General features: G+C 39.7%; 1 protein-coding gene and 1 long non-coding RNA gene across 5 annotated transcripts in view; one reads left to right on the top strand and one right to left on the bottom strand.

The window, feature by feature from the left end:
• Window positions 1–1,935: 1,935 nt before the first annotated feature.
• LOC116262008 (uncharacterized) overlaps window positions 1,936–19,075 on the bottom strand; it is a 40,750-nt gene continuing 23,610 nt past the window's right edge. For 2 of the 3 annotated variants that reach the window (XR_004174386.2, XR_007574383.1), the window contains exon 10: window positions 4,476–4,616. This is a non-coding gene — a long non-coding RNA (uncharacterized LOC116262008). Of the gene's footprint in view, window positions 2,433–4,475; window positions 4,617–19,075 lie in introns of those variants that run through there. The other variant, XR_004174387.2, reaches the window with a different exon arrangement.
• Window positions 2,315–3,850, top strand: LOC116262007 (exocyst complex component EXO70B1-like). 2 transcript variants are annotated; one of them, XM_031640989.2, is made up of 2 exons: window positions 2,315–2,487; window positions 3,203–3,850. In XM_031640989.2, exons 1-2 carry the CDS (start codon window positions 2,470–2,472, stop codon window positions 3,701–3,703), a joined length of 519 nt encoding a protein of 172 aa, XP_031496849.1. In that variant the 5' UTR covers window positions 2,315–2,469; the 3' UTR covers window positions 3,704–3,850. The 2 variants fall into 2 exon arrangements, 1 of the variants encoding a protein (XP_031496849.1); XR_007574382.1 differs by lacking the exon at window positions 2,315–2,487 and adding an exon at window positions 2,982–3,120 and having other exon boundaries at window positions 3,203–3,338.

Genomic DNA, 19,075 nt, shown 5'->3' on the forward strand with positions numbered 1-19,075 from the left:
ACTAATAACGTAATTGAAAATAGAAATAATATAAAGAAAATAATTGAAGCCTAGATTGTAAGTACTATCTCCGAGTTGAAAGATCATTATAAAGTGGAATTCTGCGGCTGCTCCTTCTTCGCCAAGGACTCTTGTTGTAGACAACAGCCGGCGAGACAAAAGGATGAAGTAGTAATAGAAGAGTTTGCTTTCCTGCTTGATGGGGTTAGTCTCCTTTTCTTTTTGACATCCATTATATGCCTTGTCAGAAGATCATTGTGTCATTATATTAGCAGTCGATTGTTGTATCTAGAAATAATATCTGTAATTACATAATATTTTCTGAAACAAAAAAAAAAAGAAGAATTGTGCTTAAAGAACGCAGTGTCCTTTTCTTATTGAATGCCATCTTAATGCCAATGCAATAAATATCCTACAAAAAATACAATCCAAAACCCCATCCTGGTTTGGATTTACCAAACCCTATGGAGACTGAAACTTATCACGCCTCGCCTACGTCCATGAGTATCCCGTCCTCAGCTTACTCCCCTTTTAGCCTATGCTGATCTCAGCTAAAGGCCATTCTTCAGCAATCAGTGTGTTTGAACAAAGCAGCTGATGTAGGAGCAAACGCCATGTTCAATCTGGAATGGCGTCCTCATTTGGATCTAGAACTGTCCTTTCTCATCTGGAATTATCTTATTCGATTAGTTAGGAATATTAATTAGATTTTGTTGTTGTTTTAATTGGGAAGACGTTAATTAGCTTTAACTAAGATTATATATATATATATATATATATATATATATATATATATATATATATATATATATATATATATATATATATATATATATATATATATATATTACTTTCATTTGATTTGTGACTGGAAGTTGATTGGGAACATGAATTCCCTTGTCAAGGGCGAAGCCAGGATTTTGTTTCATGGAAGCTGAAAAATCAAGCAAAACGTTACTGCATAGAATTTTTGAATATTTCTCGGAGGGGCCACCATAATCTTCCAAAAGTTTTACGGTGGCAAAAACAGAATTTCTATGGCGTTGGCCGCTGCTGCCCCCTGCCTCCGCCCCCCGTCCCTTGATTCTCTTTCGAATATCTCCTTTTCCCTTTAATTTCCTGCATTAATTCATTGGGTTTCCAACTTTTACATAACATAATTTAGCTTTGCAGCTCTTATGTCAATTATCCTGACCAAGCCAACTAAAATTTTCCTGAGTCTGTGATATCCCTCTATGGTACCAATTTCAAATCTTCTCGCAGGCGGTCTCATCTCATCATTGATCTAAAGATTATATCCATGTGTAACGTGTCATTTAAACTCAAATTGATCTTGACATTTCACGTTTGCAGAATGAGTGAATCTTTCGATTTTTGGCCTCCCTCGTCTCTGAGATGTGTTCAAATGTTGTAAATATTAGTTTCTATCATGTATCGAAAACTTGTATCTGTCGAATTGGCTGTAATATTAGTTTCTATCATGTATTGAAAGCTTGTATCTGTCGAATTGGCTGCGATAACATGAGTAAAGAACAGAAAAAAATATTATGTTAGGAACGTAGAGTCTGATAGAGGGCCGTATTAGTCAATGGGCTGATTTGGCAAATGATGTGGGGCCATGATCCGGATTAATCTGGACCATCCTGTTCAGGAAACAAATCACTCCAGTATGATTAATTGGTGCCAAACAAGGTGTAAATAAGAAGCCAAATCTGCCGCAGTTCGTATTGTTGCATGATTATCTTCTGATCTCGTAAGGGTATGAACAAGGTGAACAAGAAATATGGATGTCTGGCCTTACTTAAGTTTGATATCTGATGAGCAAGTATACGTATATGATATTTTTAATGGCTGAGATTCTGTTCTAAGCAGAGACAGCTTGAGCTTACAAGTCAGAGTTCAAATTTGGGGGCGGGATGTCCTCTTTTCCAGCTTCACAAGCACCATGTCATGTACAACACCATTCTTCTTGAGGGACATATTTGAAGGCTACCCAGCTTGGGGGCGGGATGTCCTCTTTTCTGCTAAAGGCCGTTCAGTTCTCCATCGGAAATAGCTTCTCTAAAGGAAGAGTGCAACACATCTTTCATGTTAAAAGCAAGGGTTTTGCATTGATCAATGTTGGCTTAATCACGTTTAATCAGGAAGAATGAGATTATTTAGAGGTGTATAAGCAGGTCCTAACACTGTCGAATTGAATAAACCTATCGTTGGGCTGAAGAAAACAATGATAGCAGATGCAAATAGCTCAACAGAGACTTTTCAGAAGCTGTACAAATAGAGTATGGATTCTCAAACGCATCATCTTGGCCATCTCCATCCTTATGCTCCATCAGCGTATCATAAGCCAACTTAGCTAACTTTGGGATCACTTCCGTATCTGTGTCGCATTCAAACAGGAACCCGCATCGAACTAGCATCTCCTTCAGGTCCTGATGACGTACAAGGCAGAGAAACAAGTAAGACAAGATGGATGGCTGGACGAAGGTAAGCTCATGAATCATATTCGTAATTCGGTGAAGCTTAGCATATATCATCATCCAATCCAAACTTAAGTAGTGACATAAACGCCACCAAATGACAAAATTATAAATACAAGGAAAATTCTAGTGAACCGATTAATTTCGATTCTCTGAAACCATGAAAATATACAGTAGCATCAAAAGAAGGAAACTCGCCTATTCACTGAAATAGGCGGAGTGTCGCCAATAATAATGCATTTTATCTCTTTCTTGCAAAAAGGACAAGGAAGAAGAAGAACCACAACAATAAGAACAATAATGGTGGCAAATTCTAAAGCTGTCTATAAGACCAAAAGTCCGAACCACTTGTCGCTCGAATGAGCCTCTTATGGAGATTTTCACTTGGCGGCGGCTCTCTGAATACAGTAATGAGCATGCCTTGAATTATAGCCACAGTCGGCTATTGAAGCTAATAAGCGTGCTTATTCAGTAACGATAGCCACAGTCGGCTATTGAAGCTAATAAGCGTGCTTATTCAGTAACGACGAACGCGGGCTGACATTCTAGCTTTCCATTATTTGTGTTAAACTCAGAAGAATTTGAGAATATTTTAGGACAAAGGACAATCGACCAGCCGCTTAGCAGCCCTTGCAACACGGTTGGGAGGGAAATCAGTAAGACTTTAACCGGAAATTGATCTGATCGTACTCTGAAAACCATTTTCTCATGTGAACTTGCAGGCATGTGTTCTTTATCTGATGAGCAATTTGGAAGCCAAGACAAAGGCATACACAGACCCAGCACAGAGACACCTCTTCTTGATGAATAATTGGAGGTACATAGTAAGCAAGGTGAGGGATTCAGAGGGTCTAGCCTCCCTTCTTGGGGCGGAGTGGATCCGGAATCAGGGGGCGAAGGTGAAGCAGAACCAGGCATGGTATCAGAGGAGCGCGTGGGAAAAGGTGGTATCGACGTTGGTCTTGCAGGGGGCCACGGCTGACGCATCGCTCGCTCCGAGAACGGTGGTGAGGGAGAAGATGAGAATCTTCAGTAATTTGTTCGATGAGAATGTGAAGGAGCAGTCTTGGTGGATCGTGCCGGATGAGCAGTTGCAGAGGGAAATGAGGAGCGGGGTGGCGGAGATGGTGGTTCCTCCGTACCAATTGAGCGGGAAAGGTGCCGTTGGTGAAGTATATTCCAGAGGAGCTTCGGGACCGTTTGGACGAGCTCTTTGCGGGTAGGCCTCCTGGCTGCTGATCCCCCTTAGCTGTTCCCATTGGAGATGCTGATTGTTCCTTTTTCCTTGTCTTTGTTCATGTAAATTAAAATTCTGAGTTTAATTTGGCACGGGAAGACGGTGTAAGCAATGGTTCTATAGTGATTCTCATGTACATCATAAGGAAATCGGTTTTCTTTCGAAACGCTTTTGTTTCTTCAGCAGTGTTGAATTCGGAATGCTCGTAGTGAGATTCTGCAAATCTTCTGATTGCTAATCTCTGCGTTGCTTTTCTTAGTTATCGGCTGGATAAATTGTCACGATTCTTCAAATGTAAGACGGTGGCTAGAGCCCCACATCGTTGGTGTGTTTGATGTGTTACTGTATAAAGAACTATGGAAGCGCCAGACTTAGCGAAGAATATGATGATTTGGGGAGGGGCACGGAGAGGACATGATATTGTTGCTGGCGGCATAGGGAAAAGCATGACGAAATCCACTTTAGTGCAGTTCATTGTCGTAGCGAATAGAAGCAGCAGACTCTCTATGTGGCCATCTTTCTCTCTCTTCCTCTATCTCTATGTGCTGGCCACAATACAAGATTTGATCGAAGTGATTTGATGCAACTGGCGGCCTGGAGGTTTGAGGCCCTTCCTGTCACTTCTAAGGCTAGCGGCGAATTCAAGCCGACCGCAAGGCTGAAAGCTTTGAAAGACATCGTGAGTGCGGGAGAAAAACCCAATAGTAGCATCTGGCGAGATCTCATCAAGGAGATCGAGAAACTGGATAAAGGACAGCATTTGCATTTTATCAAAAGATTACCAATTCTCATCACAAGATTGCCTGGATTGGTCTCAACTTTCTGCTTTAAACAAAGCTCAACCTGACTTCAAAAAGAAAAAATTGTATGCCGTTTGTTGCAGCAAACTCTCTGCCACTCTGCATAATATGATGCAATGCATAACTCTATCACAATTGAGCAGAACATTATGTATCAACATTTCTAACAAATCACCTTAACAAGGAGCTAGGATATTACAATCAAAACACCCACGGTACAAAATAGCAAAACCAAGTACAGAAAGCACCCTCAGTACAAAAATGGAAAGCAAAAAAATCAACAAAAGCACGCTGATTGTGAGTAAAACGAGTCCCTCTCACGAAGCAACACAAACACGAACTAGATAGGTCATAAGCTCCCCCACACTTCCCCCCCATCCCTCCATAATACCAGACAGGTTTTTCCTCTCCACCATAAGGTCCAATCCTGTTTGGTTCTAATTTTTCAAGTCCTTTTCCCTTCCTACAATCAACCAGTCCTAGGATGGAGCAAAAAGTCCACCACTCAATTGTGGTGCAAAGTTATATTTCCCCCGCCTTCCCTCCCCTAAAGTCACCCAATCAAGTTGTTAAATCATCAAATAGTCTATTATATGCGGCTTACATAATTTATTTGAAAATCAAGAACCTCTGAAACATATGGTTTTTAAGGTATAAAAAAGAAAGTACATAAAAAATCAAACGGCTTACAATGCACCCAAAATTGGTGGGTACAAATCGATCATGTTACTTAAACAAGATTCAAAATTTGGGATTGTAAGAAAATAACTATGATGCATCTACCTAGGCCATTAATCAAGTGAAAATCTAGCCTTGGGACCGAAACTTGGGGAACACTACTCTCTCTGTCTCTCTCTCTCTATATATATATATATGTGTGTGTGTGTGTGTGTGTGTGGAAAATCGTCATGCATACTCAAGTGCAACACGGTTTAGTTCGTATGGGAATAGTACCGTAAGAAAACAAATTGCAGTTTCTACCTTCAAATTCAAAATTAAAATAAAGCAAGCAAAATGAAAAGAACAAACACTTTGTTATGCATATTTCCAGACAAAAATGGATTTTAGCATTTAGCATATACCCAGATATATATTTGATGTCACATGGGAATCATGACAATAGACATGAAATCAATGTCTTAAAACCCCAGTGACTCAGGACTTGACTCGGCTGTTCGTGGCTCGGTGACTCAGACCGGGTTATGTTAACTTTTTTTTTAAGATAAAAAAATACATAACCTTTGTTTTAAGTTTTAATCATAAAAGGTTTACAAAATTACTTAATTTCACTTATACGATTAAACAATTCATCGTCCATGAATTGTTTGAATTGTTGCAGTTTCGGATGTTGATTTGAAGGACATTAAGAAAACTCAATTGATTTCATTAATATTGCTCAACTTTAACAAACTGAACTTGTATCTTTAATAAAGTAATAAACAGAATTTATATGTTAACAAATGCAGTAAAACGAGTCACCCTACTGGGTGACTCATTAGGGAGGCGAGCTGAGCCGAGTCACCTGAGTCACCGGTTGACTCAGCCAGTTTTCAAATGTTGCATGAAATACAGTTGTTTTTGTTTTTCAACAACAGAAGACAAATGGATTTAGCAAACACAATTTCAAATCAGAAGTCCCAAAGATATTCATACAGGTGACAATTTTCTCTTGACAGCATATTTCATATGTATTTCTCACTAGATCCATTAAACTTAAAATTTTTGGACAGTAAAGATGTGAAATAAGCAACTGAACGAGGGAACTAATATATACCGCCAAAAGCACGTTGAACATAGATTAAACTAGTGCAGATACGTACACACTGACAATCGAACATGCATGTTTCTCAAAGAGGCAGCAGCGCCTGAGAGCATGCTGCGCCATTGCATGTTTCTGCCAGAAGAAGCGAGAGTCTGAGGATCATCACTGCCTTGCCAGAAACTGTGACAACAGAAGGAGAGAAATCGAGAAGGGGAAAACTAAATCCCTTGATTGATTTGTTTGTTTTTAATTCTTTAACCAGAAATGGATCAAATTAGATTTCGAAAATGCTGAGCGAGTCTAACCTCTGGATTGCACATGCTCTGGACTGCATATCCAGAGTCCCTTAACTTTGTAGGACTCATCTTTCTCCTGAGATGTGTGTGCAGACTTTTGTGCAAAAACAATTAGTTGCAGTAACAGCATCCTGGTCAGTGTTACTGTTTTCCCTCAACACCTGCACCCAGAGTTTTTCAACATGGGAGCCCTGGCCCATCGGTAGAGTTAGTCGTGTTAACCTCTCCACCTCCCCCCTTGTCTGTGCGTGCAATTACAAGTTAAAACCGTTTATAATTGAAAATTTTGCATCTTTAATCTATAGTCAACTTGGCAAACCAGTCAACCCAAGCAAATGGCTTTTCAGTTGGCTAAGCTTACCCAGGCCTAGCCAGGTTATGCTACGGATTCAACCTAGAAAGTGTAAGAAGCAGCGACAGAGGAGAGAAAATTGGAGGCAAAGTTGGGATAACTTTGTCTTCTGAATCTAGCCAAGGACCTGGACTGCTTTCAAGCACCCAACTTTGCATTCTTTATGACTGTGTGTGTGTGTATGGGAGGGAGCTGGGTTGTCCAATCCCGGGAATGAGATGGGGCTGTCTTGGATTATGAAAGTGAGAAATGTTAAAAGGAAATCAAATGAGAAAACAGGGAGACACTAGGTTGGTATGAAGTGTGAAACTGACTTTTAATTATAGCTCTAGGTTGAAAATCAACACTTCGGGTAAATTTATGATTTTTTTCTCGTTTTTCTTTTCCTTTCAGGGGTACTTTCATTCAGCTGTTGATTGTAACGGTGCAGTCTATGTTGTTGGTGGGCGTGACAGAAAGAGTTACTTGCAGTAAGTTGTGCTTTCGGTCACTATGCTTCTTCCATCATTGAGTTCATTGCATAGAGAAGATTTTCTATGTTTTTTCATTTATAAAAGTTTTATTTTTATGGATGTAACGCTCAGGCTTTTCTGTTTTGCATTTTGTTCTGAGATTAAAAAGTTGTTTTGTTGAGAGCTTAACAACATTAGGCTGCAATATTTTTGCGAAGCTATTCTACATGTTGTCATGATGCTTATGGAGCAGCGCATCTTATTGGTATGATCATGTAAGGTTTGTCATTGCAAGTTTGTTCTTTTCATTAACTTTCCTTTCGTCTTCTGCCTAACTTTCTAAAACTGACTATTATACCAACGAATCTAGTTGGCCATGCATTGGTTGTGTCAACCAGTCAGTCATTTATTTCAATTACATCTAATTGACATTTCTAACTTGACGATGGGCATGTTGCATCATCGAAATCCTAGAGCAGTTCTCAGGTCTCATAGAACTGTTTTCCCTTTTGTTGTACAAGGTTCATCGTATCTTTTGTGTGCAAAATGAGACAATCACATATCATTTACATCACATCCCTTGAGCGCACTTGTCTAGTATTGCATGCTTTTCATTGATATTTCTTTTGTCCTATGCATAACCTCCTAAAACTGACCATTATACTCAATGTTATCCGTATCAACAAAAACAATACGATACGAGTTATACGCACGATATGCTATCGCCCGTATCGTGCGATACGGGCACCGTATCTTACGATACGGGCGATACACCCCCGTATCGTATGATACGGGGTTAAAATGAAAAAGGGGCACGACAACCCCTTTTTTGCTTCATCTTTTTAAAACCTACGCTCCTCTCTCTCTCTTCTATTGTTTCTAAACACTACAAGAGACGTGGGAGGGAGAGATTTTCTCCATTTGCATCAAGATCTGCCGGTGAAGAAGCTTTATTTGTTGTGGGGAGTCTCGGGACGGTGGGAAGCTTGGAGAAAGAGGGTTTTTTGGTTTCTAACACCAAGAAGGTAAGAAATAACTCATTTTTGCCGTTGAATCATTCATTTCTCTTATTTCCTACATTTATTTGTATGTTTTTACATGTTTTGTGAAGATATAATGTCGGATCCTGCATGGCAGTGGTGTACAAGGGTGAATCCTAAAGATAGGTTAAGAGTTAAGTGCAATTATTGTAAGCAAATCATATCAGGAGGGATCTCTCGCTTTAAAAACCATATAGCTGGTACACACAGCGATGTGGCTGCTTGCAATGGCTCCCAAGAGAACCCATTGCCAGCGTATGTAAAGCACCAGTGTATGGAGCTTCTTAATGCAGTGAAAGCAAATAGGATTGAAAAAGAAATGCAAGATGCAGAGGAAGGATATGGGGACCCACATGCATAGGAAGAAAGTGAAGGTGAAGACGTTGAGCTTGAAGAAGAACATGTTGGTATAGTTTGGGAACAGCTAAAGGGAAAGACATTATGCATACAAGTAGTTCTTCAACTGCAACCAAAAAAAGAAGAGGTGCAAGTGCAAGTGCAAGTACAGGTTTACGAGGACGTGGCAGGAGTGGGGGTCGTACTGGTGTTGGTAGAGTACCTACTATGAAGTCAAGTAATATGCTGGTTCGATCAAGCATTTTTTTCCCAATTATACTACTGTTGGTGCTCACCCTGAGATTCGTACAGCCATGTGTTCAAAAGATATTGTTGAAGCAGCAGATGAAACCATAGGAAGGTGGTTCTATGACGCATCCATTCCCTTCAAAGCAGCAAACTCTTTTCATTTTCAGGCTATAGCAGATGTGATTGCTACTGTAGGCCGAGGGTATAAAATGCCCTCTTTTCATAAATTGCGAGGTAAAATTCTCAACAAAGTAGTTAGAGATGTCAAGGCATATTGTGATGAACTGAAATTGAACTGGAAAGCTACAAGATGCAGTGTAATGGCAAATGGGTGGACAGACATCAAGAACAGAACATTGGTAAACTTCCTTGTATATTGCCCCCTTGGTACTATGTTCTTAAAATTAGTTGATTTGTTTGATACTCCTAAGACTGTTGATGTTTTGTTTGAGCTTTTTGATAAAGTTATACAAGAAGTTGGGCCTCAAAATGTCGTGCAATTTATCACTGATAATGCAGCAAATTATAAAGCTGCAAGTGAAATGTTAGCGGCATGATATAGGACATTTTATTGGAGTCCATGTGCTGCTCACTGTGTAAATCTTATGCTTCAGGATCTTGGTGAAAGAGATGATATGAAGTTGACAGTTCAAAGATGCCAAGAAATCACGAAGTTTATTTATAATCATGCTTATGTCTTGAATTTGATGAGGAAATTCACAAATGGGGCTGAATTGATTCGACCTGCACAAACACTGTTTGCTACAAATGTTTTGACTGTGCAGGGTATAGTCAAGCAAAGAACTCCTCTCAGGCAGATGTTTTCAAGTGATGATTGAGCTGCATATCCACATGCCTATAAAAGAAAGGCTACGACAGTTGTGGATACCATCTTCGATGCTGACTTTTGGGAATCATGTGTGCACTTATTGAAGATTTGTGTACCTCTAGTGAAAGTCCTCAGATTAGTTGATACTGAAGATAGGCCTTCTATTGGATATTTATACGAGTCTATGGACAGAGCGAAGGAGGCCATTAGAGATAATATGAAGGGAAAAAAGAAGTTGTACATGCCTATATGGAAGATTATAGATGAAAGGTGGTCTGAACAACTTCATCGTCCACTTCATGCAGCAGCCTACTACCTAAATCCTACTATTAGATATCTTCCCACTTTTAAGAAGGACAGAGAGGTCGAGTATGGCATGTTGGATTGTGTTGAGGTATTAGTAAGTGATTATAAAGAACAAGACGCTATCCATATGTCAATCAACAAATATGATACGGCTTTTGGTAGCATGGGGAGAGAGACAGCAATTCGATGCAGGTCAACTATGCGTCCAGGTATTAGAAAAAGAGACTTTATACTTTCCGGTTTATTTTATTTGTTGTTTAGCTTCTACCTTCTCATATATTTATTCTTTCTCATTTTTACTTTCCCTCTGTTATTAGATTTGTGGTGGGAAAGGTTTGGGCCTGATTGCCAGAATTAAGGAAGCTTGCAATTAGAATCCTCAGCCAAACATATAGTGCAACTGGATGTGAAAGAAATTGGACTGTATTTCAGCACATCCACAGTAAGAAGAGGAATAGGTTGGAACATAAAAGGTTCAATGACCTTGTTTATGTTCGTTATAATATGAACTTGAGACAAAGGTAAACATTTGTTATGCAAAATAGCAAATTCTAATATATATTTTAATTTCTAACATTTTGTTAATTTGTTCTCTTGTTAGGCAATTAGAAACAACATCTACGAGGAAGCATCACACTCAATATGATCCTATCAACATTGACCATTTTGATATATTAGACTTTTGGGTTGAAGAAGAACAATCTGTAATACTTGATGACCTTGAGGACGATTTTGATTTTTTGAACCTTGAAGGAGTAGCAGAGATTATTGAAGGAGAGGCTGGAAAGCAATGGAATGTTGGTGACATTCCATTTCCAACAGAGGGGATAGAAGCACTTAATGAAGAAAATGAAGATGATCATGAAGATGATGATGGAAATGACGATTGACGAGGATTGTTGTTGTCAAAACTTGAATTGAATGAATCATGATTGATAACTATATGTTCACTTTTGAACTTATGAATTGTGATGTAATCGAATTCTGTTCAGCTGCTTATTATGTTATTTTGAATGTCTGATTTCTTATTTTGGAATGTGTTGTTCATAGTTCATAGTTCATACTTCATACTTCATAATCATATACATGAATGATGAATGTTCATTTAAATACATTTTTCTTGATTTTTTCTGATTTTTACTTGTTTTTTCGGATTTTTTTTGGAATTTTTATGATTTTTTGGAATTTTTTATGATTTTTTAATATTTTTTAAAAATTAAAAAATTAATTTTACGATATGTTACGATACGTTTACGATACGGCGTATAGGTCGGCCCGATCGATACGTGATACGCTACGCCAGTGATAACATTGATTATACTAACGCATCCAGTTGGTCATGCAATGGTCGTGTTAACCAGTCAGCCATTTACTTCAATTGCATCTAATTGACATTTTTAAGTTGATGGAGGGCATGTTGCATCATCAATATCATAGAGCAGTTCCCAGGTCTCACAGGACTGCTTTCCTTTTTGTTGTACGGGGTTCATCGTACTTTTTGCGCTCAAAATGAGACGATCACATAACATTTACATCTCAACTCTAAAGCGCAATTGTCTAATATTGCATGTTTTTCATTGACTTTTCTTTTGTCTTACGCATTATCTCCTAAAACTGATCATTATACCAATGCACCTAGCTGGCCATGCATTGGTCGTGTCAACCATTCAAAGATTTATTTCAATTGCATCTAATTGACATTTTTAACTTGATGGTGGACATGTTGTTTCATCAAGATCTAAGAGCAGTTCTCAGGTCTCAAAGGACTGCTTTCCCTCTTATTGTACGGAGTTCAACGCATTGTTTGCGCTCAAAATGAGGCGATCACAAATCATTTACATCACATCCATTGAGCGCGATTGTCTAGTATTGCATGCTTAACAATGACTTTCCTTTTGTCTTACGCATAACCTCCTAAAACTTCATGGTGGGCATGTTGCTTCGTCAAGATCCTAGAGCAGATCCCAGGTCTCACAGGACCGCTTTCCCTTTTGTAGCACGGGGTTCATCGCATCTTTTTCGCTCAAAATGAGGCGATCACATATGTTTTAAAACACATCCTTGAGCGCGCTTGTCTAGTATTGCATGCTTATTATTGACTTTCGTTTTTTCATACGCATAACCTCCTAAAACTGACTATTATACCAATGCATCTAGTTGGCCATGCATTGGCCGTGTCAACCAGTCAGTCATTTATTTCGGTTGCATCTAATTGACATTTTTAACTCGATGAAGGGCATGTTGTTTCATCAAGATCCTAGAACAGTTCCCAGGTCTCACAGGACTGCTTTTTCATTTGTGGTGCGGGGTTCATCGTATCCTTTGCATATCACATATCATTTACATCACATCCCTTGAGCCCACCAAGCCAGTATTGAATGTTTTTCTTTGACTTCCCCTTTGTCCTACGCACAACCTCCAAAAACTGACCATTATACTAACACATCTAGTTGGCCATGCATTGGTCGTGTCAACCCGTCATTCATCTATTTCAAATTGCATCATATTGACATTTATAACTCGATGGAGGGCATGTTGCTTCATTAAGATCCTAGAACGGTTCCCAGGTCTCACAGGACTGCTTTCCCTTTTGTTGTGTGGGGTTTATCGTATCCTTTCCGCTCAAAATGAGAAGATTACATATCATTTACATCACATCCCTTGAGCGCATCTGTCTAGTATTGAATGTTTTTCTTTGTCTTTCCTTTTTGTCTTACGCATAACCTCCAAAAACTGACCATTATACCAACGCATCTAGTTGGCCATGCATTGGTTGTGTCAATCGGTCAACCAATTATTTCAATTGCATCTAATTGACATTTCTAACTTGACGGTGGGCGTGTCGCTTCATCAAGATCCTAGACCAGTTCCCACGTCTCATTGGACGACATTCCATTTTGTTGTGCGGGGTTCATCGTATCTTTTGCGCTCGAAATGAGACGATCACATATCATTAACATCACATCCCTTTAACGCACTTGTCTCGTACTGAATGCTTTTCTTTGACTTTCCTTTTGTCTTACGCATAACATCCAAAAACTGACCATTATACCAATGCAACTAATTGGCCATGCAATGGTCGTGTCAACCGGTCAGCCATTTATTTCAATTGCATCTAATAGACATTTTGAACTTGATGCTACGCATGTTGCCTCATCAAGATCCTAGAGCAGTTCCCAGGTCTCACAGGACTGCTTTCCCTTTTGTTGTACGGGGTTCATCGTATTTTTTGCGCTCAAAATGAAACGATCACAGATTATTTACATCACATCCTTTGAGCGCACTTGCGTAGTATTGCATGCTTTTCATTGACTTTCTTTTCGTCTTACACATAACTTCCTAAAACTGACCACTTTACCAATACATCTAGTTGGCCATGCATTGGTCGTGTCAACCGGTCAGCCATTTATCTCAATTGCATCTAATAGACATTTTTAACTTGATGGTAGGCATGCTGCCTCATCAAGGTCCTAGAGCAGTTCCCAGGTCTCATAGGACTGCTTTTCCATTTGTTATACGGGGTTCATCGTATCTTTGCGCTCAAAATGATACTATGACTTATCATTTACATCACATCCATTGAGCGCGCTTGTCTTGTATTGCAGGCATACCGTTGTCTTTCCTTTTGTCTTGCGCATAACCTCCTAAAACTGACCATTATACCAATGCACCTAGTTGGCCATGCATTGGTCGTGCCGACCAGTCAGCCATTTATTTCAATTGCATCTAATTGAAAATTCTAACTTGATGGAGGGCATCTTGCTTCATCAAGGTCCTAGAGCAGATCCCAAGTCTCACAAGACCGCTTTCCCTTTTGTTGTACGCGGTTCATCGCATCTTTTCCGCTCAAAATGACGCGATCACATATCTTTTACAACACATCCCTTGATCGCGCTTGTCTAGTATTGCATGCTTATCATTGTCTTTACCTTTTTCATATGCAAACTGATCACTATGCCAATGCATCTAGTTGGCCATGCATTGGTCGTGTCAACCGGTCAGCCATTTATTTCAATTGCATTTAATAGACATTTTTAACTTGATGGTAAGCATGTTGCCTCGTCAAGATCCTACACCAGTTCCCACGACCCATAGGATTGCTTTCCATTTTGTAGTTTGGGGTTCATCGTATCTTTTCCGCTCGAAATAAGACGATCACATATCATTACATCACATTCCTTGAGCGCACCTGTCTAGTATTGCATGCTTTTCATTGACTTTCCTTTTGTCTTACGCATAACTTCCTAAAACTGACTATTATACCAATGCATCTAGTTGGCCATGCATTGGTCGTGTCAACCAATCAGTCATTTGCTTCAATTGTATCTAATAGACATTTTCAACTTAATGGGGTGCATGTTACTTCGTCAAGATACTAAAGCAGTTCTCATGTCTCACAGGACTGTTTTTCTATTTGTTGTACGGGGTTCATTGTATCTTTCCGCTACAATTAAGACTATCACTTATCATTTATATCTCATCCCTTGAGTGCACTCGTCTAGTATTGCACGCTTTTCATTGTCTTTCCTTTTTTCATATGCAAAACATCCTAAAACTAACCAATATACCAACGCACATAACTGGCCAAGCATTGGTTGTGCCAACCAGTGAACCATTTATATCAATTGCATCTAATTGACATTTCTAACTTCATGGTGGGCATGTTGCTTCGTCAAGATCCTAGAGCAGATCCCAGGTCTCACAGGACCGCTTTCCCTTTTGTAGCACGGGGTTCATCGCATCTTTTTCGCTCAAAATGAGGCGATCACATATGTTTTAAAACACATCCTTGAGCGCGCTTGTCTAGTATTGCATGCTTATTAGACTTTCGTTTTTTCATACGCATAACCTCCTAAAACTGACTATTATACCAATGCATCTAGTTGGCCATGCATTGGCCGTGTCAACCAGTCAGTCATTTATTTCGGTTGCATCTAATTGACATTTTTAACTCGATGAAGGGCATGTTGTTTCATCAAGATCCTAGAACAGTTCCCAGGTCTCACAGGACTGCTTTTTCATTTGTGGTGCGGGGTTCATCGTATCCTTTGCATATCACATATCATTTACATCACATCCCTTGAGCCCACCAATCCAGTATTGAATGTTTTTCTTTGACTTCCCCTTTGTCCTACGCACAACCTCCAAAAACTGACCATTATACTAACACATCTAGTTGGCCATGCATTGGTCGTGTCAACCCGTCATTCATCTATTTCAAATTGCATCATATTGACATTTATAACTCGATGGAGGGCATGTTGCTTCATTAAGATCCTAGAACAGTTCCCAGGTCTCACAGGACTGCATTCCCTTTTGTTGTGCGGGGTTTATCGTATCCATTCTGCTCAAAATGAGAAGATTACATATCATTTACATCACATCCCTTCAGCGCATCTGTCTAGTATTGAATGTTTTTCTTTGTCTTACGCATCACCTCCAAAAACTGACCATTATACCAACGCATCTAGTTGGCCATGCATTGGTTGTGTCAATCGGTCAACCAATTATTTCAATTGCATCTAATTGACATTTCTAACTTGACGGTGGGCGTGTCGCTTCATCAAGATCCTAGACCAGTTCCCACGTCTCATAGGACGACATTCCATTTTGTTGTGCGGGGTTCATCGTATCTTTTGCGCTCGAAATGAGACGATCACATATCATTAACATCACATCCCTTTAGCGCACTTGTCTCGTACTGAATGCTTTTCTTTGACTTTCCTTTTGTCTTACGCATAACATCCAAAAACTGACCATTTTACCAATGCAACTAATTGGCCATGCAATGGTCGTGTCAACCGGTCAGCCATTTATTTCAATTGCATCTAATAGACATTTTGAACTTGATGCTACGCATGTTGCCTCATCAAGATCCTAGAGCAGTTCCCAGGTCTCACAGGACTGCTTTCCCTTTTGTTGTACGGGGTTCATCGTATTTTTTGCGCTCAAAATGAAACGATCACACATTATTTACATCACATCCTTTGAGCGCACTTGCGTAGTATTGCATGCTTTTCATTGACTTTCTTTTCGTCTTACACAGAACTTCCTAAAACTGACCACTTTACCAATACATCTAGTTGGCCATGCATTGGTCGTGTCAACCGGTCAGCCATTTATCTCAATTGCATCTAATAGACATTTTTAACTTGATGGTAGGCATGCTGCCTCATCAAGGTCCTAGAGCAGTTCCCAGGTCTCATAGGACTGCTTTTCCATTTGTTATACGGGGTTCATCGTATCTTTGCGCTCAAAATGATACTATGACTTATCATTTACATCACATCCATTGAGCGCGCTTGTCTTGTATTGCATGCATACCGTTGTCTTTTCTTTTGTCTTGCGCATAACCTCCTAAAACTGACCATTATACCAATGCACCTAGTTGGCCATGCATTGGTCGTGCCGACAAGTCAGCCATTTATTTCAATTGCATCTACTTGAAAATTCTAACTTGATGGGGGGCATCTTGCTTCATCAAGGTCCTAGAGCAGATCCCAAGTCTCACAAGACCGCTTTCCCTTTTGTTGTACGCGGTTCATCGCATTTTTTCCGCTCAAAATGACGCGATCACATATCTTTTACAACACATCCCTTGATCGCGTTTGTCTAGTATTGCATGCTTATCATTGTCTTTACCTTTTTCATATGCAACCTGATCACTATGCCAATGCATCTAGTTGGCCAAGCATTGGTCGTGTCAACCGGTCAGCCATTTATTTCAATTGCATTTAATAGACATTTTTAACCTGATGGTAGGCATGTTGCCTCATCAAGATCCTAGACCAGTTCCCACGACTCATAGGACTGCTTTCCATTTTGTAGTTCGGGGTTCATCGTATCTTTTCCGCTCGAAATAAGACGATCACATATCATTACATCACATTCCTTGAGCGCACCTGTCTAGTATTGCATGCTTTTCATTGACTTTCCTTTTGTCTTACGCATAACTTCCTAAAACTGACTATTATACCAATGCATCTAGTTGGCCATGCATTGGTCGTGTCAACCAATCAGTCATTTGCTTCAATTGTATCTAATAGACATTTTTAACTTAATGGGGTGCATGTTACTTCGTCGAGATACTAAAGCAGTTCCCATGTCTCACAGGACTGTTTTTCTATTTGTTGTACGGGGTTCATTGTAACTTTCCGCTACAAATAAGACTACCACTTATCATTTATATCTCATCCCTTGAGTGCACTCGTCTAGTATTGCACGCTTTTCATTGTCTTTCCTTTTTTCATATGCAAAACATCCTAAAACTAACCAATATACCAACGCACATAACTGGCCAAGCATTGGTTGTGCCAACCAGTGAACAATTTATATCAATTGCATCTAATTGACATTTCTAACTTCATGGTGGGCATGTTGCTTCGTCAAGATCCAAGAGCAGATCCCAGGTCTCACAGGACCGCTTTCCCTTTTGTAGCACGGGGTTCATCGCATCTTTTTCGCTCAAAATGAGGCGATCACATGTGTTTTAAAACACATCCTTGAGCGCGCTTGTCTAGCATTGCATGCTTATTATTGACTTTCGTTTTTTCATACACATAACCTCCTAAAACTGACTATTATACCAATGCATCTAGTTGGCCATGCATTGGCCGTGTCAACCAATCAGTCATTTATTTCGGTTGCATTTAATTGACATTTTTAACTCGATAAAGGGCATGTTGTTTCATCAAGATCCTAGAATAGTTCCCAGGTCTCACAGGACTGCTTTTTCATTTGTGGTGTCGGGTTCATCGTATCCTTTGCATATCACATATCATTTACATCACATCCCTTGAGCCCACCAATCCAGTATTGAATGTTTTTCTTTGACTTCCCCTTTGTCCTACGCACAACCTCCAAAAACTGACCATTATACTAACACATCTAGTTGGCCATGCATTGGTCGTGTCAACCCGTCATTCATCTATTTCAAATTGCATCATATTGACATTTATAACTCGATGGAGGGCATGTTGCTTCATTAAGATCCTAGAACAGTTCCCAGGTCTCACAGGACTGCTTTCCCTTTTGTTGTGCGGGGTTTATCGTATCCTTTCCGCTCAAAATGAGAAGATTACATATCATTTACATCACATCCCTTGAGCGCATCTGTCTAGTATTGAATGTTTTTCTTTGTCTTTCCTTTTGTCTTACGCATCACCTCCAAAAACTGACCATTATACCAACGCATCTAGTTGGCCATGCATTGGTTGTGTCAATCGGTCAACCAATTATTTCAATTGCATCTAATTGACGTTTCTAACTTGACGGTGGGCGTGTCGCTTCATCAAGATCCTAGACCAGATCCCACGTCTCATAGGACGACATTCCATTTTGTTGTGCGGGGTTCATCGTATCTTTTGCGCTCGAAATGAGACGATCACATATCATTAACATCACATCCCTTTAGCGCACTTGTCTCGTACTGAATGCTTTTCTTTGACTTTCCTTTTGTCTTACGCATAACATTCAAAAACTGACCATTATACCAATGCAACTAATTGGCCATGCAATGGTCGTGTCAACCGGTCAGCCATTTATTTCAATTGCATGTAATAAACATTTTGAACTTGATGCTACGCATGTTGCCTCTTCAAGATCCTAGAGCAGTTCCCTGGTCTCACAGGACTGCTTTTCCTTTTGTTGTACGGGGTTCATCGTATTTTTTGCGCTCAAAATGAAACGATCACAGATTATTTACATCACATCCTTTGAGCGCACTTGCGTAGTATTGCATGCTTTTCATTGACTTTCTTTTCGTCTTACACATAACTTCCTAAAACTGACCACTTTACCAATACATCTAGTTGGCCATGCATTGGTCGTGTCAACCGGTCAGCCATTTATCTCAATTGCATCTAATAGACATTTTTAACTTGATGGTAGGCATGCTGCCTCATCAAGGTCCTAGAGCAGTTCTCAGGTCTCATAGG

The sequence above is a fragment of the Nymphaea colorata genome, chromosome 10 (genome assembly GCF_008831285.2).
Source record: "Nymphaea colorata isolate Beijing-Zhang1983 chromosome 10, ASM883128v2, whole genome shotgun sequence".
NCBI lineage: Eukaryota > Viridiplantae > Streptophyta > Magnoliopsida > Nymphaeales > Nymphaeaceae > Nymphaea > Nymphaea colorata.